Below are 22786 nucleotides of genomic sequence, written 5' to 3'. Positions count from 1 at the left end.
ATGAGGTGAGGAGCAGTACATGCCCCAGTGTCCCTCTGGGCTGGGTAAGCAGTTGAGTTGCAGGTAGAGGAGCCTGCAGCAGCTGGACTGCCAGCGTTCCCCAAGCACTGTGGTGTGCAATATGCCACTGGCAGAAGGACCTGAACCAGAGGCATTGCCCTAGATAAACCTTTATTATCTGGCTGGTGTTGGTACATGTGTCAGCGCGGGTGTAGAGATGTGACAGAAGGGCAAGCAGCGCTGCGCACATGGGTGGCCTGAGCTGGAGAGGAGAGTGGGGGCAGTTGTCCCAGCTTGCACTGTTCACCTTGCACTCCCCTGGGACCCCTTGCTGCTACCGCCTCCCCAGCCCACAGGTGCCCCTAATGTGGAAGTGCCTCAGGTGCACGTGAAGGTGGGAAGCTGGGAGTTGGCACGGTTGTGGAGCTGTCCCCAGGGAGGTGACACTAGGGCCTGCGGTGGGCAGAGAGTCTTCCTTGCAGGGGACCAAGGGAACTGGTGACAGGTGCTGCCTGCAGGATATACCATGACCCTGGCTGAACTGCACAGCCCTGCTCAGCCACAGACCCATGAGTTGGCCCGAGTCTGAGGGCACAGCTGTGCCCGCGCCACCCCAGGGACATAGGGATGGTACCTGCAGGGCAAATAATTCCTGGAGAACAAATAACTTAAAAGGCTGGAGTATGGGGGGCAAGCCAATGTGGGAGCATCCCCAGCAGTGCCCACCTGGCTCTGCCCACAGGGTCAGCCCACAGCTGGCCGAGGCAGAAGCAGCTCTGCCAAGGCAGAGGTGTGGGGGTGCCCTGGGGGAAGAGTTCTCCTGTCCCCAGTGCCAGACCCATGACCCCCCAGACCCTCCCAGGCAAGCAGCTCCCTTGCCCACAGGCAGCTCTGGGGTGAGGGCAGCAGTGGGGGTGGAAAGGGCAGGCTCTAGCACTCCTTCTGCCGCATGCGCAACTCATGGCGACGCAGGTGGTTATAGAGGGACTGCACGTAGGTGAAGACGCACTTGGCGTCAGGCTTCTTTCCCATGATCATCATGTCTTCAACCTCCACCAGCGGTACGCAGTCCACCAGCATCCTGCAGAAATGAAGCCTTCAGCATGGCCTCAAGCAGGCTGCCACATGTGGGGGCTGGGATGGGCACCCCACATTGCCCAGGGTCTGCTGGTGTGGGCACTGCTGCCCTCGTACCTGCTGAGCTCCTTTCACACCCCCCCACCCCAGCCTGGTACCACAGTCCTGCTCCTGACACTGGGAAAAGCATGTGCTATCTGCCCTGGGAGGTGCCTGCCCCAGGGCAGGGGTTGCCCAATTGTCTGCACCCCTGGCTCCCCAGATGCTCTCCATCCCACTTCTTGGTGCTGGCAATCATCCCCTGCTAAAGCTGTGCCCACCCTCCTCCTCTTGCTCCTCCAGCTGATGCTGATGTCCTCTAGAGAGAGTGCAGCCTGGCTGCAGGTGTCTGCTGTGCCCTTGCCTCAAGCCCTACCAAGTGATTCAGGGAAAGCAGGGGGTGGGTCTTGGTTATGTGCTGCCCCTTACTCCTGCCCCTACTGTTTTGCCTTCCCCTAAGCCCTGCCAACCTGGCTCCCTCTCCTGCCCTAGACTGGAACCCAGGGGCTACCTGCACAAAGCCCAGCACACCCTACTGCTGGAGTGGGCACTGCCCTGCCTCAGCTCACTCAGCCCTGGTCTATCTCCTCCTCTCCCTGCCCCACCACAGTGCAAGGGTCCATGCAGGACCTGGCTCCAGGAGCTACCAGTCTGGTGGCACCCTGGAAGATCAGTTGTGGTTGTGTCCCCATCCCCACAGAAACCCATCCAGTTCCCTGGGCTATGTCTCTGCCCAGGTTGGGGCTCCCTGGGCGCTTGAAGGGACTGACAACACAATTAGGAGTCATGATGACAACCAGGAAGGGCATGGAGGGGATCTGGCAACCTCTTGTCCTCTCCTTTCTACAGGGAGAGAAGGGGTGGGGGGCACAGAAGCAACCCCACCACTTCTGCCAACCCTCTTGGCCCTGCCCAGGCCCCACACCCAACGAGACACTGTTTCCCCTTCAGGCTGCTGCTGCTGCTGGAGCAAGGGCTGTATTGGCACTGGGGGCGGTGCTGACACAAACTGGCAGCACCTGCTGCTGCCATGGCCCATTCGGCTGCTTTGGCCTGGGCCACTCAAGTTTCTGCCCCCAAGGCTCTGGGTGCACAAGGATGTCCCAAGGCAGGGATCTGCCCCCAAAGACAGGGTACACAAGGAGGGTCTGAACCCTAAGTTTGCCACCCACCACAACACCCTCAGCCCCCAAGCCCTGAACCTCCCCTCTCCCCTCCTGCAGTAGCCCCACTGCACATGTTGGCCCCCTAGAAGAGTCCCACCCCAAGGAGTGACCCCCACCAGTGCCAGCCCCTGGGGAGCATCAGGGCCCAGGAGAGCCCCCCACCCTGAGTCCCATGGCCCCAGCCATTGCATTAGGTCTCTGCTGCCTGCTCAGTGGGCTTCAAGTCCACAGCCTGGCTGGCACCAGCCCCACCTCATGATTTGGCCACTGTGAGTGTGGGAGGGATAATGCCTGGGGCCTTGGGAAAGCCCTTGCCACTGCCAGCCTGGCTCAGGGTAGCGGTGGAGCAGTGGCAGTGCACAGAGAGTGACTCTGCCCTTATAAAGCATTGTTTGGGCCCTGGTGTGCCAGCACTGTGCACAGCCAGGGGAGTCAGAGCTCTAGCGCCAGCCAGGATGCCCCGAGACAGGCACAAACACTGCAGGACCTGAGCCTTGAGTCACACTTTCCAGGCTCCTGCTTCTGCCCATATATGAGCAGGCAGCCTCTTGGAGCTGGGCATGCACCCTGAGGCAGGGGAATGAGGCAGCAAGTGGAAGCAGTGATGCTGCAGCATCCTGAGGAGCCACCCTCACTCAGACAGTGCCATTCAGAACACCTTGGGTGGCATCCCCAGCAGCTGACCCCTGGGTTAGGCCCAGCCATGGGGGCACGGCTCTGTTCTAACTACTGCCCTCCCCACAGCTGGAGAGCAAACAATACTCCAGGGTGAAACAGTCCCCCCTGCCCAAACCCCCACAGGTGCTATTCCAGAAGGCTGAAGCCCAGCCAGCTGTCTCTGCCAATCTCCTGCTGGGCCCTGTCTAGCACCGCCAGGACTTGCCCCTCACCCATCAGCATCCCCCAGCCTCATCCACAGCCGAGGCAGTCAGTTCCCTGCCGAGCCCTGGTGGTGATGGGCACATGGGCAGGTACCTGGAGGGGAAGGTTCTCACCATCAGTCCTGGGGGGGCTGACAATGGGCTACGACTTTTTGGTTTTTACCAGCCCCTTCTGGACCAGGCAGCGATAGAATTCCTGAATGTATGTGTACACACACTTCCAATCTGGCTCGCGCATCCGGACCATGTCCTCCACGTCCAGCAACTGTGGACAGTCCGCGTGCTTCCTGGGTGCAGGGAGAGAGAGGGGCAAGCCAGTGACCGCAGCCCAGTCAGGGAGGGGAGGAAGAGAAAACAAGAGACACAGATCAGTGCAGTTCCCATCCCACTGGCAGCTGCTCCGCTCTGGCATGCTCTGGGGATGCACAATGCAGGGGCAGGAGGGCTCCAGGCACCCCATGCCAAGGCCATTCAGTGATATTGGGGGGGCACAAGCAAGGGGAAAAGGGGCAGGTGAGTGGCGTGGAGAGGCGTGAAGTCCAGAGGGAAAGACAGACGGAAGAGGAGGAGGAGTAGGAGGATGAGTGAGGTGTTCTGGTGCGCCAGGTGCTCGGGGTGCGGGTTCCAGAGTGGAGCGGCGCTCTATACAGCTCCTGTATAGAACCGCTGGGAGGATGGCGGGGGGCAAGCCCAGCCCTCCTGCCCAGCTCCACTTGGAACCACGCGGCACAGCCCTGGTGCAGGAAGCTCAGGAAAGGACGCTCACAAGAGCTGGAGGAGGAGGAAGGACAAGAGGCCACCTGGCTTCCAGGCCGGAGAGATCGATGGCTCTCTCAAGTCCACGCACCAGTTTCCCAATTAAGGCAAAAAATCCATTAACAGGAGCGCCAAGAGCCAGGCCTACAGCCCCCTTCTCACTCCACCAAACAGCACCACGGCACCCTGGGAGCTTGTGGGAATCCCCATCTCACCCTGCCACCTTGGACATCAGCAGGATGGGACGCCCCACCCCCAGACCTGCCCCCTGGCAGGGTGCTGGAGGAGAAGAGTGGGTGGGTGGGAGAGAGACAGAAGGAAGGAGAGAGGGGCTGACTGCCAGCCCTCCAGCTAGGTGCACTCCCATCTCTCAACACCCAGGAAAACCAGAAGCAAAAAGGGAAAGGAAGAGAATGGAGAAGGTGCAATGGTGTTTGAACCCCTACAACTGTGAAAGGAGGAACCTGGCATAGGCCAACCCTGCTCCCCCAACAGGCTGCAGTCCCACACCTGGTCCCCCAAGATGGAAAGTACTGCTGGAAGCCAGGTGGGCTCATGGGGCTGCTGCTCTGCCTCTGGGTGCTCTGCCCCACATTCAGGAAACCAGACTCCTACACCCACCCTTGCCACACCAGACTGGGCTGCACTGGCCTCCTGTGACTCTGCCCATACCAGCTGCTCTTTGCCCCCATAGCACCTAACCTTGTTGCATTGCATGGGGGGAGTGACACCTACAGGCACCCACCTCCAGCACCATCAACTCCATGTGTCCTCCCTCGCCCCAGCAGCGAGCAGGAGAGCCACCCCAAGCTGCTCCAAGCCATCCCAAGTCCATATGATGGCAAGAGAGGTACGTACTCTGCAGAAGAGAAGGCCACCTCGAAGTTTTGGCGGCGGTTCTGGGGCGTCAGCTTACTGTAGTCAAATGCATCAGGGAAGAAATTGTGGACCAAGGCACAGAAGGCCATGCCATCACTCCAGCTGGATGAGAAGTTCTGGATGTCCACGTGCTGAGAGAGCAACAAAGTTATCAAGGGACAGAGTGACTGGCCATGGGACAGGAAGAGGAGGTGGCACCCACCTCATAGCCCCGGGTCTTGGCTCTGCACCAGTCCAGCAACATCTGCTTGATACTGTTGGCGTTAGGCACGCCAAAGCTGGAGGAGCGCTGCACAGTGGTCTGTGATGCAGCAGGGTTTGAACTGTGGCAGGAGACATGGGATGTTATCCACAGCTGCAGGGTGTTGTTATTTGTGCAGCAGTTACTGCCCTGGCCAGCCTGCCCCAGGCCCAGCCTCACCTCCCACCCTCCTTCTGCAGCTTCTCCATCATGGCCTTGCGTGCCTGAGAGGCCGATGTCTTGGGCAGGCTCTGAGCCTTCATCAGTTCCTTCTTCTTCTCTGCCTGACGCCGCTCCAGCGCGGCCAGGCTGCTCTGCCGAGAAGCACTCTCATCTTCACGGTCAAAAATGCTGGGAGAGAGACAGACAATGCTAAAGGGGCTCTGGGCAGCCCAGAGGAGGGCAAGCAGTGGTCTCAGCCCATGGCCAGCCCTGGAACTCTGGAGACCTCCGTGTCCTTGGGATAGAAGAGAGGTGGCTTAAGGTCCTCAGCTGGCAGACCTATCTCGGTGCCCAAGGAAGGAACCATGAGAACCTCTGAACACAGTGGATGTACCTCAAGGACCAGGAGGCTTTGGAGTCACATTTGCGTGAGGACACTGCAAGCTGGGCAGAGGAGTTGTGCAAGCAGATAAGTGACAGGGACCATGTGGGGCTGTCCCCACAGGCACCTCTGCTCACCTGCCTGTCTTTTTGGATGAGGAGCTGTAGGATGATTTAGTTTGAACGAAAGTGCTGTTGCCATCTGCAGAGAGAAAGGAAGGAAAGAGGCCCTGGGCAGGAGCTAAGGGTAGCTGTGCCGGGAAGGCAGGACTCTGCCTGCACCAGGGCACTGATGGCTCAGCAGCAGCAATGCCCCAGGGTTACACCCTAAGGATGCTATGGGGAAAGGGCAGGAAAAACTCTTACTGTCTGATCTCTTCACATAACTTGACTCCATGGTTGTGGTATGGGAGGTCTTGCTGCCATCACCTGCAGGGACAAAGCAACGGGAACTGCTGGGCTGGGAAGAGCAGCACCCACAGACACCTGGTGCTGCCAAGCATTCACACCCACTCACTGCAACAGGGAGAAGTCCCAGGTGGTAGAGCCATGGGCATAGCAGGCAGAGGGAGGACAGAGGGCATGTGTCCCCCAGGCAGAGAACAAAGAGGCAAGCGCAAAGCAGCAGGGAGCTGGGGCATCCCTCAGCCCCTGCAGCTACTCAGCTTGAGCCATCCAGGGACTGGGACAGCAGGGATATAGGAGACAAGACACAGGCCAAAGGTGCAGATGAGGCCCTGCCATCCTGACAGGGTTGGGGATTCAGAGCAAAGTCACCAGAGCAAAACCCTAATTATCCCCAGGCAGGCTCTGGGCAAGCCAGAGACTCAGCTCTGAAAACTGTCCTGCTCCCAGGACAGTCTAGCCAAACTCAGGACAGGCAGTGAACGGAAAAGGAGCTGTGCTGGCGGAGCACTGGGAAGGATTCTGCAAGGCCCCCAAAGGGCTGGCACACCCCCCTCCTGGCCCAGCCCATACTAGAGTGGATAAGACGCTCAGTCTTGGTGACAGTGCTGCATGCCGAGCCATCGGCTGACTGAGTGCTCTGCGTGGTGGTGGTCTCTGTGGCATGGCCAGCCCTTCCTGTCACAGATTGGCTCTTAGCCTCCTGCAGCCGCTGGTCCCGCTCCTTCTCCCGCTGGTCTGCAAACATGAGTGGGAGATGGCATCAGCAGGGAAATGGGGTGGTGTGCATGGTTCCTGCCACACTAGGAGTCCTGCAGCTGCTGCTGGCCCACAACTGGTGTGTGGGAAGGATGATGTCCTTGGCGTCACAAAGCCAAGGGGGCAACAGAGGAACCAGCACACACTGGTTCCTACTGCTTCCCTGCAGCTGGACAGCCACACTTGAGCGCCCCATATTTGCCACCACCACCATTCTGACCCCAGCAGGGATCACCATCCCCGAATACCTCGCTTGCGCTGGCGCAGCTCCCGCATGGCATTTCGAATCAGCCGTCGTTCCTCAAAGTCTGCTGTCCGATCCAACTGCAGGAGGAGGAAGTCATCATTAGTCTTCTGACATCAGCTTGAGGTCCCTTTACCTTCTTGCAGGAGCCCAAACCAGAGGAAGAAGTACCATCTTATCCAGAATATCCTCATCCTCAATCTTGCTCAGCTCCTCGACATTCAGCTTGCTCCTTCTCTCCACCTCCCTCACTTGCACCTTCTCCATGCCGTTGGGCAGCTCTGGTTCTCGCCTTGGTGCCTGCTGCTGCTCCACCACCTCTGGCTCCATCTGCAAGAACATTACCATGCAGCTGAGCCCCCTGCCAGCTTGGCCACACCCCCACCTCTTCTCAGGGTCCAGGCCCTCATCATCCTGACACCTGCCCAGGGCTACAGGCAGTGAGAACCCTAGAGAGGATGTGCCACATTGGGCCTAAGTGCTCTCAGCTGGTGGGCGGCACAAGCATCTGCAGCGCCCAAGGCAGGCAGGGGAACATGGCAATCTGTAGCACCCCATGCCGCAGGAAGACCCAGCAGTCCCTCTCTTCCTTCTAGTCTGGCTGCCATAATATCTCCAAATCCTCTCTGCTCCCTGGTAGGAGGTGGCTGGGTCCCCCAGCAAGCAGGAGTTGCCCACAGCTCTGGGCCGGGCAGTGGCTGTTACCCAGCAGTGGGCAAGGTGTTGGCAAGGCCAGTGCATACCATTAGCAGCACAGGGATTTTCATGGAATTAAGGGACAGTGTAGAGAAGAGCTTGTGCAGCAGGTCAAGAGCCTTCCTCTGCATCCCTGCCAGGATCTAGGCCAGTTTGGCCCCTGCCCGAGCACAGCCAAGTCCCTTTCAGCACAACCCCCCAGCAATGCATAGCAGGCAGTGGGCTAGGCCCAGAATAGGGCACAGGGCACCACAGATGACAGAGTGGGGCCAGAGCAGCCATGCACACACCTGGTCCCATTCTGCATCGTCACCTGGTAAACCAATCCGTGGCAAAGCCATCAGCCGGAGTTAACACTGGCCACATGCACCCATGCCACCACCTGTGCCTGGTGCTGTGGTGGAGGCAAGACTGCCGCCTGGGGCCTCCCACCTGGCACACTGGGAATGTGAAACAGGTGGGTGCACAGCCCCACCACAGTGAGCCCAAGGAGTGGCAGATCCCCATGGTGCCGTATCCCCGTGCACCACTGCCACAGTCATGCCTTGTGCCAGGGCTACAAATACCCCCAGGAGCCCTGGGGGCTGGTGACCCCCTCCCTTCCCCCTGTCATGGGGCAGGGCTGCCCACACTCACGCTGCTGTTGCTTCGGGAGAGATGCACGGTTGATTGCTGGCGCGTACTGGAGAAAGTGGGTGGATGGGCCACAGGGACACTGGGCTCCTCAGTGCCCTCAAAGTGAGCGCAAGGGTCCTGTGCTTCCAGAAAGAGGGTGCTGATGTCCTCCCTGGGGGGCACCTGCAGCCCTGGTGCCAGCAGATCGAGGTGGCGGTCCAGGCGCCCCAGCTCTGCCCATAACTCCAGGTGCTCCTGTTCCAATGTCTGCAGTGCCTGTGCCAGCGCCTGCACTCCCTGCAGAGCCCGCTCCAGCTGCCCCTCTGCTGCCCCCCGGAACGCCACCAGCTCCTGCCGTAGCTCTGCCAGCTCTGCCACCCCAGCCTGCGCCAGCCCCTCCAAGCTAAGCCCTGGCATGATGGCGGTGCAGGCGCTGCTGTCCTGCTCAGCTGTCCTGCTGCCCTTTATAGGGGCCCAGGCACCCCCCCGGCTGGAGGCTGGCCCGCTCCCTGCCTGTGGGCTATTCTGGTCCCAGCAGCCGGGGGTCCCGTGCAGGGGTGCTGAGCCAGGCGCCACACTTGGCAGCACATCCGGCTGTGGGACCAGGTGGCTCAGCAAGGGGAGCCCTGCAAGAGGCACCACCCCCCCCGGAGGCTTCCAGGGCCAGACACCAGCCTAGGGCTGGTGGGGACCAGCCCTGACCACGGCAGTGCTGAGTGAATGAAAAAGGCAACCACTGCTGTGTTCTTCTGTCCAAGAGCCTTCCCACTCTGGGCCAGCATCACCCACAGCACAACTCCAGCACCAGGCTGGCATTGGTGCAAGGGCCTTGGTCACAGCACGGATTTTAGGTCTTCATACCCCTGTGCTCCCCAATGCCTGCCCCAGGGGGAGCAGGTCCCTGCACAGGCACAGGCAGCACCCCACCAACGAGAAGACATGCCACCGTGGGTACTGCCCCCAGGTCCCTACAGCCTGCTGGTCCTCCAAACAAGCCCTACATGGCAGGGCTGCCAGCACCACTGCCTCATCCTCCTCCTCCTCACTGCCCACCAGGAGCATATCTGGAGACTGCATCTCCTGCCAGGCAGCCAATGGGTCTCAGGTCCCCCACCTCACCAGGCAGATCCATTAATACCTTAATGAGAGCTGACAAGTGCTCAGGCCAAGCATGCCCAAGCACATTAGCACAGGGAAGTCACTCCACCGCAGCCAGCTGCCCACAGGCAGGACCTGCTGGCAGGTGTGGGCAGCACCTGTGGGCACTGCCTGCCTCATGCTGGCAAGGGATGGGCTGAGGATGGGGTGAAGCCAGTGGTACCACAGCCACTGGCAGTGACACAGGCCACCCACAGGGCTGTTCCTGCAGAGGCAGCCAGGCGTGCACAGGGCCATGAGTGAAACAGAGCCACGTTTGACATCCTGGCTCCTGCCAAGGCGGCACACGGACGCCTTGCATTACCCTAGATGGGCAGGAGCAGATTAAAGCACTTGAAGGGCTGTCTCCTGTGTGCACCCAGCCCCAGGATGGCCACAGCCTCACAGCCTGCCCTCCCTGCAAAGACACTGCAGAGGGGTTGTTTTTTCAGTTTTTTTTTCCTCCAGTTGCACCCAAGAATCCCTCCTCGGCAGGCTGGGGCTTTGAGCACTCACCACTCAGGATAGCATAGCAAAACATGAAAGACCCCAACCCACAGCTCCAGGGTGCTTTAGAGACCTTTGAGGAGTAGCCCCCCTCCAAGGCAGGCTCCCCAGACACATGGCCAAGGTGCATCCCCACGAGGAAAAACAGAGGGGTGGTTGGCAATGGGTTTTTCCCTGAGCTGCTGCCACCCTTAAAGGTGTTTAAAACAAAGCAAGACCCACAAAAGATTCCTTGTCCCCCTCTGCGCACCTCCCCAAGGTGCCTTGAGTACATGGTGGCACAGTCCAGAGTGCAGGGGGCTCATTTGGGGCTGTGCAACCACACACAAAGTCCAGGGTCTCTTGATGAAAAAAACCCTATCAAAACAAAAGCACCAACCAAAACCAGACAGAGCCTCTGCGGCATGCTGCCTACACTAACTTCTTGGTCCCTGGTCCCCAAGCCCTGGAGCTGCCAGGTAATGGCCAGGTGGAGCACAGCCCCACAGACCCCCTGGGCACTCACCTTGGTGACATTGCTGCTGACACTGCTGATGTTGCAGATGCTGCTGACACTGCTGGGGATGGTGGTGATACGGATGGGGGCATTTCGCAGATCCAGAGTCACCTCTGCAAGGGGAGCAAGAGGCATGTGGAGTCTGAACCAGCCCACAGGCTCAGTCCCACAGCTGGGGAGTGTCTCTGGCTGGGCTATCTGCCTGCCTCACACATCCTGCCCTACCAGTGAGCACTGAGCTCTGGCATAGGGAAAGGGCTTTGGGGGAGAGCAAGAGATGGGGCAATTGAGACCCCTCGCTGCCCTGGCTTATCATCCTTCCCAAAGAAGGGCGCTTTCTGCAGTGTTTCAGCTGGAGCCAAGACTCCCCGGTGAGAGGGATGGCCACAGGAGCATCCTGAGCCAGCCACATCTGCGGGCAAGCAGGGTTGGGGCAGGGCTGGAACAGACACGGTGCAGCCGTGGGATGGGACAGAGCAGGATGGCGTGGGCTCCCCGGAACCAGCAGGTCAGTGGGGAGAGGATGGGGCAGGGCTGCAAGGGCAGGGCAGGGATTGGAGAATGACCCCAAACATAAACACGGTAAGACGGTAGGGCTAGGGACAGGCTGCAGGGCCAGATGGTCTCCCCGAACTGAGATGCTCCAAGCACGATGAGAGTGCATGCCAAAGGATGAGGGCTACCAGGCATGCTTTGTTCTTCTGGCAGCACTCAAATGCCCCTGCTGCCACCCTGCCACTGATCAGCACCCACCAGGCCTGGCTCAGCCTGCCCACCTCCACCTGCCCATTTATGCCCACCAAACGTCAGTGCCCGACGGCCCACTGGCATTCACCTGCTCCACTGCCCAGCTGTGCACACTGTCGTACTAGCACAGTCCTGCAGTGCTTACAGCCCAGTAGATGTCCATTCCCCTGCGGTGCCCACCTTCCCGAGAGATCCACACCTTTTTCAGTCCCACCTTCCTGCATGACACCCATGCCCATCATCCCTACAGTGTCAAGCCTTATGACAGAGGCCATCTGCCCACTGGACTTGTCCTGCACATCCCATACCCCATCAGTGCCCACCTGCCCGCTGGCTGCCGGGGGTGGCCGTGATGCGGGGCGCCAGGGGCTGCACGCGCCCATCCTTGATCTCGATGGTGAAGAAGGTCTTCATGGCGTCGAGGCGGGAGCCGGCGGGGCGCGGGGCCGGGCGCTGCTCTGCGCCGCCGCTGCCCCGCGCGTTTTGAGCGGGCGCCGGCGGGCCGTGCGGGGCCCCGCTGCCATTGGCGGCCCCGGCCCCGGCCCGCCCCGCGCCGCGCCCCCCGCCGGCCCGAACCGCTGCGCGGCCTCCCGCACCGAGCCGGTGGCGGGGAAGGGGGGGTCCCGCGGGGCGCGGCGCTGCGGGGATGGGCGCGGGTCACCGGACTGCGGCCGCCCCGCGTGTCCCCGCCGGCCTGGCCTCGCACGGTGCGTGCAGCGCCCCGCGGTGCCCCCTGCGATACACGCTGCCCCCCATCCTAGGGTGCCCCCTGCGATGCACGCTGGCCCCGCCCCGGGATGCCACACTGCGCATGCAGCCCCCCCCTAGGTTGCACACACGACGCACAATGCCCCCGGAGTGCCTGACCGTGCATGCAATCCCTCACGTGCTCACGGGAGCTACTGCTGTCCCCCAGAGATCCCATCGTAAGCCAGCATTTCCCAGGGTGGCTGCAGCCCCTCAAAGCCTCTGCTCCCTCCCCCCACCGCACATGGATAGGAGGGAGGGAGGGAGGGAGGGATTCTGGGCAGGAAGCAAAAGGGGCAGGTAGGCAGCCAGCAGCATCCTGCGGCATCCTGGCACTGCAGAGCTCCACACCTGCCCAGGCTCCAGCAGGGACATCCCACCACTGGGAAGCAGAGAATGGAGGCAGCCATCACTAAGATCTTACCCGTGGGGCCAGCTAGAGAGGAAGGCACCAGCTCCCACCGGTGAGTATTCAGGCGAGCTGGGGTCCCCATGACCTCCTGGGTGGGCACTGATGCTTGGAAAGAGACAGGCCAGGGAAGGAATGACACAAAGGAGACAGAGGGTGAGCACAGCACAGGTGCTACTGGCATCACCCCACCCCAGCACAGCATCCTGCAGTCTCCCTCCCCATCACTCCACACTCCCCAGAGCTTAGTGCCAAAATCCATCAGCACTTGTGGATTGCACCCCGGGCATGGGCTCTGTCCCGCAATGCAAAACCACACTGCAGAGGGTAGGCTCTGTGCCCAGCAGTGCAGTGGGGGTCCCTGGGATCTGTGTTGAAAGGTTGGGATCACCCCTGTCCTCACCAGGCCCTGGCATATCATCGCCTCTGGAGAGACCTTGAAGGGGCCAGGTGGGTCAGCCTTCAAGGGTGCAGGCAGAGCTCTCTGCCCTTGGGCTGGAGTCACTGATGCCCATGGAGGGAGGGGGCTCAGCTTCTCCTCAGAATCCAGGTTTGAGCCCTCTGTGAGGCAAGGGTGGGGGGGGGTCAGATCCTGCACACTTGCCTCTACCCCAGGGGTATGCCATGCTGCAACCTATCACCCCTAGCAGCTTCCCAGGGCTTCTTCCTTCCTAGGAGCCAGCAGCCTCCAGGGGCTCCTCAGAAGGACAGCAACCTCTGCCTGTCAGGGCAGCACCCTTGACTCTGGAAGCAGAGAGCTGCTTTTTGGTTTTTTCCCCATTTCCTCTTGGCACAGCCATGGGGATGGTTTTCCCAGCAGTAGGAAGAGGGCAACTGCTGGCCACTGGAATCCCTCAGGGCTGTGGGGAGGCCCTGTAGGGTGCTGGGCCCAAGGTGGGGGTGGTCAGAGCCAGCCGTGCACAGCTCCCAGCCTTATTGGGACAAAGAATGCAAAAGGCCAGGGTTTGCTACTGGCATCGATTCCCTTTCATGGCCCTGCAGTAACCCGGCCAGAGTGGGAGCCCCAGTAAACAGCCCGCCTGGCAGCCAGTTCCCTGGCTGGGGTGGGCATTGCCACCACTTGGCTAGGCAGCAATTGGCCCCCAGCTAGGGGTGGCCTTTGGCCTGGCCGTGTCCTGCACTCACATTCCTGGCCCAGCACACGTGGGCTGGAGTCATGTCCCCAGGGCTGCCTGGGATGTACATGCTGCAGGACAGGGGAGCGGGGGGGCCTTGGGGTGGCACTGCCCAGCTGGCAGGGGGCCACAGCTCTCATGTCACCCCCCTCAAGGCTACACTTACCCACTGATGGCCTCTCATGTCTCCCACCTGGCCCCAGCACCTGGCAGTGTACCGCAACATGAAGCTGTGGGAGTAGAGGGGCAGAGCACTCAGCTGGGGGTTACATGCAGTCCACCCATCAAGTTGGCTTCACCCACAGACTGCCAGCCCTGGGCAAGGAGGGCAGTGGCAGCTGCCACTAGTTTTGTACCTGGCTGCCAGCACTGGGCTGGCCCGGGATGAATTGCTCCCCTCTGGGGCTTTGTGCCACACTGGGCTCTGGGGCGCTGCCCAGGTTCCCTTCCTTCCAGGCTGCCTGGGGCTGACCCTGCTGCAGGTCCTCACCATCATCCTCAGGCTCTGGACTGGGCTCTGGGGCTGGCTGCAGCTCCAGGAGCACGAGGGTCCCCGAAGCCACAGCTGCGAGTGAGAAGAGACTGCTCAGGTAGCCTGCAGCTACTTGCAATGCATCCTGCAGCCCCTCCAGGCACCCGGCTGCCCTGCCCGCCAGTGTGAGATGGTATGCCCTCCATCGTCCTGCAACTGGCCCCAGGCATGCAACCCAGACAAGATTTTGCCATGGACATTTGTGGGGACTCACCCTGAACACCAGGTTTCTGGGGGTCTCCTGCTTGCTGGCTGCACAGCTCCTGCGTCCCGGCTGGGACATGCTCCTGCTCCACCACAACCTCTCGCTTGCAGGTCTGGGGGGAATAGAACCAGCCCCGCTCCAGTCTCTCACTGGGCCACCATGGCCCATTCCAGCCAGGGATGCATAGGTTGTAGACTCTTCCCATGCTATACAGGTCGCTGCCTGCATGCTGCTGGGAACTGACAAGCCAGTCCCTGCACAGGGGTCACAACAAAAGGCTCACAGGGGGCCAAGTGTCCCCACACCCTGCTGCATCCTGTGGGCAGGGAGAGAGACAGTGTCTAGTGAACGGGGACCCCAAATCTGCCCCATGCCTCCAGCCCAGGCACTCCAGGGCTCCGTGATGCAGAGAACATCCAGTTTTACAATACCCTGTCCATAGCACCTGCAGCTCTGCTTGGCAAATGATGAACTATTCCAAACATAGGACCACACACAGGTGACAGATCTGTCTCTGACATAAGTCTGAGCAGGGTTGGGGTGGCCTGGTGTCAGCTAGGGAACAAGGTGCCAGTCCCGGCTGTGCCAGTGCCTCTAGCAGCACCATGATTCTAGGGCAGGGGGAGATGAAGAGGGGCCTGTAACGTGAGGGGGCACAGGAGAGCCAGGCCCCAAATCCAGGAATGGAAATGGCCAGATAGAAATCAGCCAGATGAAGTGGAACAGCCCTCTCAGCTGCTCAGTGATGTCCCAGCCCAGCCAGGGCTTGGGGGCAGCATGCCAGCACATCCAGAGGAGGAGGCAGACAGTGCTGAAAGGTGGCACAAGGCTACATGCCTTTGGCAGTCTCCTGCTACAGCCCTGGGGCAGGCGGAGGAAGAAGCAGGGCTGGACGGAGGCAGATGGGAGAACCCACAACTTCTTACCTGGCTGCAGGTACACCCATTGCTTCTCCTCTTCCCACCCTTGCAGGGCAACCCCACAGGGTTGGATGCAGAGATCTCCTACCACCACAGAGTCTCTGTAGTGTCATCTCTGCTGCACTGAAAACCCCAGTTTGTGCTCATTCCTTGCAGCTCTGCCCACCAGTTTATCCCTCCCCCATCCAGAAAGCTCCCAGTAGCTTCAGTCCAGAATGAGCCTTGGGCCCTCGAAGGCTAGGAGGAACAACCATAATGAGAAGGGGGACAGGGAATCGAGGTTTCCACCCATGCAGGAAAACCGCTGCAGGAGAGATGAATAGCAGTTGCCTCCAAAGAGCCCCGTCCCCAAGAACTGGAGCAGAAATGGGTGCACCACACACACCAGGGGCTCCCAGATCCCCACCAGGTAGCATCCTTGGGAGAAGCCCAAGGGCCACCCTGGCCTGAAGACCCAGCCCCAGCTCACCACTGCTGGGGCCACACTGGCACAGCCCAGCCGTGTTTTCCCTGTCCCCAAAGACCCCAGCCCCACCTGTCTCAATCCCTTTGGGCAGGCAGGCAACCACAGCTTGCCCAGGGCTCTGTGCTCCAGACAGGCTGGCACAGGAATCCCAGTAAAAGGTGAAATCTTGAACAGTCCCACCCCCTACAGTGCTCTACACACTCACCACTGAGCCTTTGGGCTGCTGGGTAGGGGCCTGCTTCACAGCTTCCCCATACCCACTCTCCTCTGGCCCAGCCAGTGGTGGCTCTGCATCGTCCTGCTGGCTGCTCTCCCCGCTCTTGTCTGTGCCTGGAGGCTTGGTGCTGTCCTCACCACAGCTTTTTTCACTCCCAGTAAAGGCTGGTGTTTCAGCATTGTCCCTCTGGAAAATTTTCATTTCCCCAGGCACCGTGGGGGGCTTGGTGCCATCCCTTCGGCTGCTCTGCACATTCCCAGCCAGGGTCGCAGCTGGGTGGGAGCGAAGATGGTGTTCAGGAAGGAGCTGCCCACATCTCACACCCTCCAGGGCTTCCCCCCCAAGAACATGGGAATGGTGCCTCACCTTCAATCTCCTCAGCCCGCAGCTTACGGATGGCAGCTCGGATCAGCTTGCGCTCCTCATACTCACCCGCTGCCCGCAGCTGCAAGAGGGAGGGACCCAGGAAAGCCCCAGCACAGGGTGACCCATGGTCAACCCCAGCACCAGTTCCATCCCAGCAAACAGTCTGCCCTGGCACATGGTCACTCACCAGTTTTGTCAGTTCTTCCACGCTGGTGATGGCTTCGAGCTGCTCAGACAAGGCAGCCAGAGCTGCCTGCTGCTCCTCTTCCAGGCGCTGGGACCTGAGCAGGGTGAGAGGAGTGGCCATCTGGGAGCTGTCACGGGTGCTTGCGAGCAAAGTCCCCTTGTGGGCAGCTGGCAGATCCAGGCAACAGGCCCCACCATGCACCAAGCTGCTCTGTGCCACGCTGCTCCCACCCTCATGTTCGCTCAAATCTGTCCCAGCCATAGTGGGGCCAGGTACCACAGCCCCCATCTCCCAGGGCAGAGGCAGGGAATGACCTCAGCTCACAACAGGACTCACTGTGGCCAGTTCTCCTTGTTGTCCTGTTGGTGGCTGCTGCGTTCTGGGCGGAAGCGCTTGGATGCCAACGTCTCCTCGTCTCGCTGCAATTCCTGCCGCTGCAGCTCCCGGATAGCCGAGCGGATGCGGCGCCGCTCAGCCAGGTCCAGTGTGGCCTCCAGCTGGGTGCACAGGGCTGGGCTCAGCACTGGCTCTGGCTGCTGAGTCCACATTTCAGCCCTGGTGCCGCCTTCTCCCACACTGTCATGAGTTGCCCACGCTCTGGACAAAGACACTGTCTGTGTGTGGCACCCACATGCCCAGTGCACGCTGCCTGGCACTGCCAGGCCCTGCAGCAAGTGGGCACGGCCCCCCTGGGACAGGATGCTGGAACCAGCCATAGTGAAGAGGGGCTGTCACAGTGGCACTGAGACCACCGGGCATGTAAAGGTCAGAGACAAGCATGGGAAATGAACACCCACCAGTGGTCCTACTGCCTGCAAGGGTTGGTGCCCTGCAGCTCAGCCCCTCCCGGTAGTACCAGCTCTGGAATGAGTCCTCCTACCCATGCCAGTCCCTCCAGCAGCAAAGGGACAGGAGAGCTCATTCTCTTCTCATCCCCTGCTCCCCAGGAGGTGCTGGTTGAAAGGACTCCAGCATCCCACCAAGGAGTCATCTTGTCCACCCTGCAGCCCTCCCCATCCTCATTCACTTCTAGTGCACAGCAGGTGGCTCTTGGAATGAAATCCATGAGTGGGATCTGTTCTAAATCCAAGTCCAACCCTTTATGTGTGGGAAGCACAGCCACAACTCACCCACAAATGCCCCTCATGAACATCTCACAGGCACTCCAGGTGCTCCTCAGCCCACCAAAGGCCAGCATGTGGCATGGGCATGCAGAGCTGCTCCCCCTATTCCAGATCAGGTCAGCCTCACTACCAGCTCCAGTTTTTCCAGAGTGCTATGAACACACCTCCTGATGTTCAAGGGGCAGAAGGCAGCCAGATATGCAGTGAAAGGCCAGTCAGGGCAGGCATGGCCCCACTATTCTTACACTGTCCTGCTGTAGGACATCAACACCACCCTGACATCAGGAACCTGGGAGGTGATTTCCCATGAAACTCATTAAAAATAAAACAAATGACCAACACCAGCTGCTATCAGCATCAAGCTCCATCATGCTGGGAGAAGTCATGGCTATGCCACAGGACAAGTGCATCAGTCCCTTCCCTTCCTATCCCATGGGCCACTGGCAGGCCACCCATGCAGGCTCTCTGGGTTCCGCTGCAGCAGGGATCCAGGGTTAGTCCCTTGACTGGACCTGAACTGAGCCACACTGGGGGCCCCACACCACTACCTGTATGCAGACTTCCCTGCAGAGAAGCTATCTCTCCAGAGAAGCTATCACCCTTTGCCCTCTCTGCTTGGAGTTTGGTGATATGGGAGGGCATTCCCATCTTAATGAAGCCAGCAAGCATAGAGCAGGCACAGAGATGCCATGTGCCATCCCAGCAGCAGCCAAAACTGTTGTACTCCAACCCTTGCCAGCCACAAAGCCCAACAGGGAGCATTATCCTTCCCCAACTGGGAAGATACTGGTGGCTAGGACTGCCAAGCCCTAGGGCAAACCAACTCTAAAAACACACATAACCTTTGGGGGAGCTGCCTGGAGCCAGGGTGCTCTTTCCTTCCCACCCCAGCAGCCCCCACCACACCAGCAGGCAGCACCATCCCTTCCAGCAACGTGGCCAGACCTGAGGCCTGCAGCCCACTCTGGGCTTTTATCCAGAGCAGGCACCTCCACCACCACAAGGCCAGCGAAGCAGCTAGGAAGAGCAGGAGCCACGGCACTGCCAGAGCAGTGGAGAGTGTTGGAGAGAAAACCAGTGCCTCCATCCTCATGGGCCTCTCATTTCCCATCTGCCCTAGATGGCTGCTGGCATCCCAAGGATGCCACTACAGTGGGGACAACTACCACCAGGACAAAGGCATGGTCCAGCAGCAATGGCAGCCAGCCAGGAAGCCCGGCTCCCTGCAAACAGGGCAGCATAGATGGGCTGGGAAGTGGTGGAATTTGATTCAGCTCAAAATGAGGGGCTGAAGGCAGAGCTTTGTTGTAAGGACAAGCTCTCCCTGCAGCCATCCAAAGGCTCTGAGAACAGGAAAACAGTCCTCAGCTGCATATTGGGTGGCCAAGGCCTTGGCCGTTCCCTAAATAAGCTGCTGGCAGTGAGTGGCTTGGCCCCAGCAGCTGGGTCAGGGCAGCTGGCTGGGGGAGAGAGGAGAAGGGACGTGTACACAGCAGCTGCAAAAGTCATGAGTGCCAGGAAAGGAGGACACAATGGGACACCAGCCCTGCAGACACTGGCGCAGGAAACATGCTGGCACCAGTGTGCGCTGAGTGGCACCCACCTGCCAGCTCTGGGGTCTGCCCTACCCAGGAGGCTCCAGCTGGGACCCGACATGCACTCAGGTCCTGGAAGGCTTCTCCCCACAGGAGAAATGGCAGGGCAGGAGAAAATGCCTTATTCCAAGCCCACGTCAGCAGGGAGCTAGAATGAGGCAAATGAGCAGCTTTGGAAGTGCCGTAGCCAGTAGCAAGGGAAAGCATGACGGAAACCACAACAGCTGCAAAGGACCAAGGGGCCCAACCCTGCCAGCACAGGAAGACTCAGGGATCGGCACATGCTGGGGCCCCATGGGCCCTGCCCAGCTGCCAGCAAATTAATGGTTCCAAGCAAACACCCTCCTCGGCACACAGAGTGCCTTTGTGGAAGGGCACTGGCACAGCACCCATAGGCTGCTTCCCCACCGGTGCCCAACACAGCAGTGCTCAGAGCCCTGGTGCAGTGGGCAGCTCCCCCAGGAGGGCTGCAATTAGCCTGGCATCCATCCGGCTCTTCAGAGTGCTGCAGCACACAGCAATTTAGAGGCTGGAGCCTGGCCACAGGGAAACTGCTTTGGGACATCCGATGAGCCTGGCACATTGAGCACCTCCTACAGCCCGAAGTTCACTGTCACCTTTGGAAAGAGCCATGGGGAGCATGGCTGCCCCCCAGGCAAAGGAAAGCAGGAAGGACACTGGATGACAGGGATATGGCAGGGATGCAGTGCTTCTCAGGGTCATTGAAGATTTGCCAAAGGCTACTGGGTATAAGAAGAAGGGGATCTCATGGCAGCAACTTTCCTAGCTCAAGCCTGCCCTGCCTCTGTCTCCAAAGGTATTTATATCCTCTTAGTCAACCAGACAAAAGAGTTGGAGAGGCTGGGAGAGGGAAGCATTCCCCAGCCCAAAGCTGGCAGACCTCAGCCTGGAGCTCAGCACAGCTGTGAGCACTCAAACAATCTCTTGCTTCTGGACATACAATCTCTTGCTTCTGGACATACACCTAAGGGCCACTCTGCAGTAGCACCCACCCCATCCCCCACAGCTCCCTCCTCCAGCTTCTCCAAGACCTTGGTCACCTTTATGCTGCACCATTGGTTCATCACAACCAGCCCCCCTGGGACTGGTATACCAGAGGGCAGCTGGGGAGGGAATCATGCAGATGCCTATGGCAGGAGTTGCAGGGCAGGGGCTTCCTGGCAGCTCCCAGCCCAGCCAGCACAGGAGTGAGGCGGCTGCAGGGACCTCCTCAAGTCCCCCAGCCTCCTTCTTTCAGTTTCCCTGGGGACATTAGATGCTGCTGCCTAGGTGTCACTTGAGACAAATGAGGAGAAGCAAGGCAGAGTGGAGAGCTGGGGAGAGCACAGAAGACGGGAGGAAGCTGTGGGAGAGGCAGTTTTCCCTTATATGGACTAATCCTCTTCCAGCTGAGTGGAGCCAAAAACCTAACCAGAAGAAAAATAATTCCTTCCCTGCCTCACGCCAGCTCAGATGAGGCTTTCACCAGCTTGTGCCACACAGCACAGGGAAATGTGGGTCACAAGCACAGTGTTCTGGGAAGGCGAAGCCTCAGCACGTCAAAAAAAAAGCATCCATAGAAGCAGGGCTTGCTGCAGGATGAGATCCACCTCCCTGGGCTGGCCAGACACCAGGAACCCACTGCTCCTGAGGCTCCACCTCAGATCAGAGACCTCGGCTGAGACATGGCAGAGCTGGAGCACTGGCAAGATGGGAAGGCACCCTGACCATCCATCCCCATGCCTCTAGATAGATGGTCCATTGGCCCCGACATCACCCCACGAGAAGCAAGTGGGGTCCTCAGATCGAACCACGGGCAGGTCTGCGTGTCGTCACTCCGAGCTGGCTGAGGGCTGCAGGACAGAAGGCTCAGCCGGGGCCAGCCCTCGTGCGGACCCACTGCACAGCCCTCACTTCCCACCGGCATCCCAACTCTTTCCTGTTCCAGCAGAGCTGCCTTCCCGGCTGACTCAGCTTCCTGCTGTGACTATTCCCCATCGCTGGCCCGGGCCACCCCGGCTCAACCCCCGGGGCAGCCAGCACAGCCCTAGCCCCGGGCCGGGGGTCCCCGGGGTTGCCCAAGGCCGGGCACTTGTAGGGGCTTCCCGGGACACCAGACCCAGCTGAGTATCCCGAGTCTCGTGTCTTCGGGACACGGAGGCCCTCGTTCTCCAGAGCCCACCGGCCGCGGCAGCGCACGACTGCAGCTCTCGCTCATGGGGCAGCGCTCCGGCCGGTGCCCCAGGAGCCGCCGCGCAGGAGGGGATGGGATGCAAAGCCATTCAGGCAGAGCCCGGGAAGTGCGCCTGGCACTGCGCCAGCCCCCCGGCAGCGCGGGAGCCCGCAAGGAGACAGCGGGGAGCACGGAACTGTGCCAGCATCGGGGAACGATTCCTCGGGATCCGCCGGCCGAGAAGATGGAGCCGGAACAGGCGGTACGGCCAGGCGCGGTTGCGAGCAAAGGGCCAAAAGCGGCCAGAGCAGCAGGGCCAGAGTCTTCGGAATCACCAGAGCTCGTGATGGAGCTCACCCCGGCCCAGAGCCCGACCCAGGCCAGTACGGGTCCCTCCAGGTGCTGCCGCCTGGGACCAGTGCTGGGTCTCCAGCGCAACATCCGCTCCCAGACATGGCTCCAGAGTCCCCCGGCCGAGCAACAGACCCGAGGCCCGCCCGGTCTATTCTGCCCGCGCCTGGGACAGCTGCCCCCGGCCCGGGGGGGTTCAAGGAACTTCCAGGCACGATCTACCCCCGGAACCGCCGCGGGCGCGCACCGTACCCCGAGACCCAGAGCAGTCTGGGGACTCACCAGCTTCCGCAGCGCTCCCTCGTCCATCCCGAGGAGACTCTCCTGAGACATCCTGCTCGTTGGGCCCGGGCTGCTGCGGCCGGGACCCGGTGGCGCCGAGACGACAAAGCGCGGCCAGGGCGGCGCGGCCCTGCGCTGGGTTCCACTGCGCTCCCGCCCCGCCCCGCTTCCCCCCTCTCCCGACTCCGCTCCGCTCCCGTTCGTGCTCCCAATAGCGCCGCAGGGCCACGGCTTCCCGCCGCCCCGCCTCGCCCCGCCGCCGCCAGCCCGGCCCGGCGCCGCCCCGCCGGACCTACGGGTCCTGTATCCCGGTGCCCAGCCCTGTTCTGGCACCGTGTAACAGCAGCCGTGCCGTACCGTGCTGCGCCGCACTCACTCGCGTCCCGGACCCCACGCCGGTGCCGGTGTGGCAGAACTCGGACCTGGCCACCTCGGGGTAGCACCCCACGGTGTATCGCTGCCCGCAGTGTGGCCCCGAGCCCAGCCGGGCCGCGGGGACTCCCCATCTGCAGGAGCTGCTGTGCGCCTCGGCTTGCGGAATGCGGAGCAGAGAGCCACCAGCACCTCCTGCCCAGAGGCCCTCCCCACCGGGCCCGGGGGATCACACCGTGGGATGATCTGGGGAGCTGTTTGAGCTGCTCCCTGACACCGCTGCAGGATTACTGCTCAGGGCACCCCCAAAAACTTGTGAAGGCTCCCTGAGGATATGTTGTGCCCCTCACATGGTCCTATTGCTTGCTCCAACTCAGAAGCTGCTTGTGGTGTCCTTGTCCCTACATCCTGTTCCAGGTCCTAGAAGGCAGTGCCGGGGCAGCCAAGCCCTGGTGTCTGTCAGAGGTTCCCCTGGAGACCCCAAGCTCCTTACCTGCAGTTGAAGTGAAGCCCTGC

The 22786-nt window shown here is 60.7% G+C and overlaps 1 protein-coding gene across 4 annotated transcripts; it reads right to left on the bottom strand.

Moving 5' to 3' along the window:
• Positions 1–137: 137 nt before the first annotated feature.
• SMTN (smoothelin) lies at positions 138–22059 on the bottom strand. 4 transcript variants are annotated; one of them, XM_030958573.1, is made up of 22 exons: positions 21899–22059; positions 16710–16870; positions 16374–16467; positions 16187–16265; positions 15809–16092; positions 14227–14329; positions 13837–14045; positions 13647–13710; positions 12360–12452; positions 11512–11646; positions 10451–10554; positions 8323–8439; positions 7162–7320; positions 6995–7070; positions 6561–6725; positions 5949–6011; positions 5721–5784; positions 5220–5390; positions 5001–5121; positions 4778–4929; positions 3258–3450; positions 138–1081 (listed from the first exon to the last, which is right to left on the bottom strand). In XM_030958573.1, the coding sequence occupies exons 1-21, from the start codon at positions 21947–21949 to the stop codon at positions 3306–3308; spliced, it is 2610 nt and encodes an 869-aa protein (XP_030814433.1). In that variant the 5' UTR covers positions 21950–22059; the 3' UTR covers positions 138–1081; positions 3258–3305. The 4 variants fall into 4 exon arrangements, with proteins under 4 accessions (XP_030814433.1, XP_030814431.1, XP_030814434.1 ...); XM_030958571.1 differs by having other exon boundaries at positions 3278–3450; XM_030958574.1 differs by lacking the exon at positions 8323–8439 and having other exon boundaries at positions 3278–3450.
• Between the last annotated feature and the right edge of the window lie 727 nt (positions 22060–22786).

Source organism: Camarhynchus parvulus, chromosome 15 (assembly GCF_901933205.1).
Source record: "Camarhynchus parvulus chromosome 15, STF_HiC, whole genome shotgun sequence".
Classification (NCBI taxonomy): domain Eukaryota; kingdom Metazoa; phylum Chordata; class Aves; order Passeriformes; family Thraupidae; genus Camarhynchus; species Camarhynchus parvulus.
This window is presented reverse-complemented; position numbering and strand designations above follow the sequence as displayed.

Bases quoted from the DNA above. Each gene is read 5' to 3' on its own strand.
- SMTN (XM_030958573.1), bottom strand. From the start codon at position 21,949: ATGTCTCAGGAGAGTCTCCTCGGGATGGACGAGGGAGCGCTGCGGAAG. The intron at 16,093-16,186 runs GTGAGGCACCAT...GCTCCCACCCAG, and splicing joins GCGGGCTGAGGAGATTGAAG to CTGCGACCCTGGCTGGGAAT. The intron at 3,451-4,777 runs GTACGTACCTCT...CCCTGCACCCAG, and splicing joins GTGGCCTTCTCTTCTGCAGA to GAAGCACGCGGACTGTCCAC.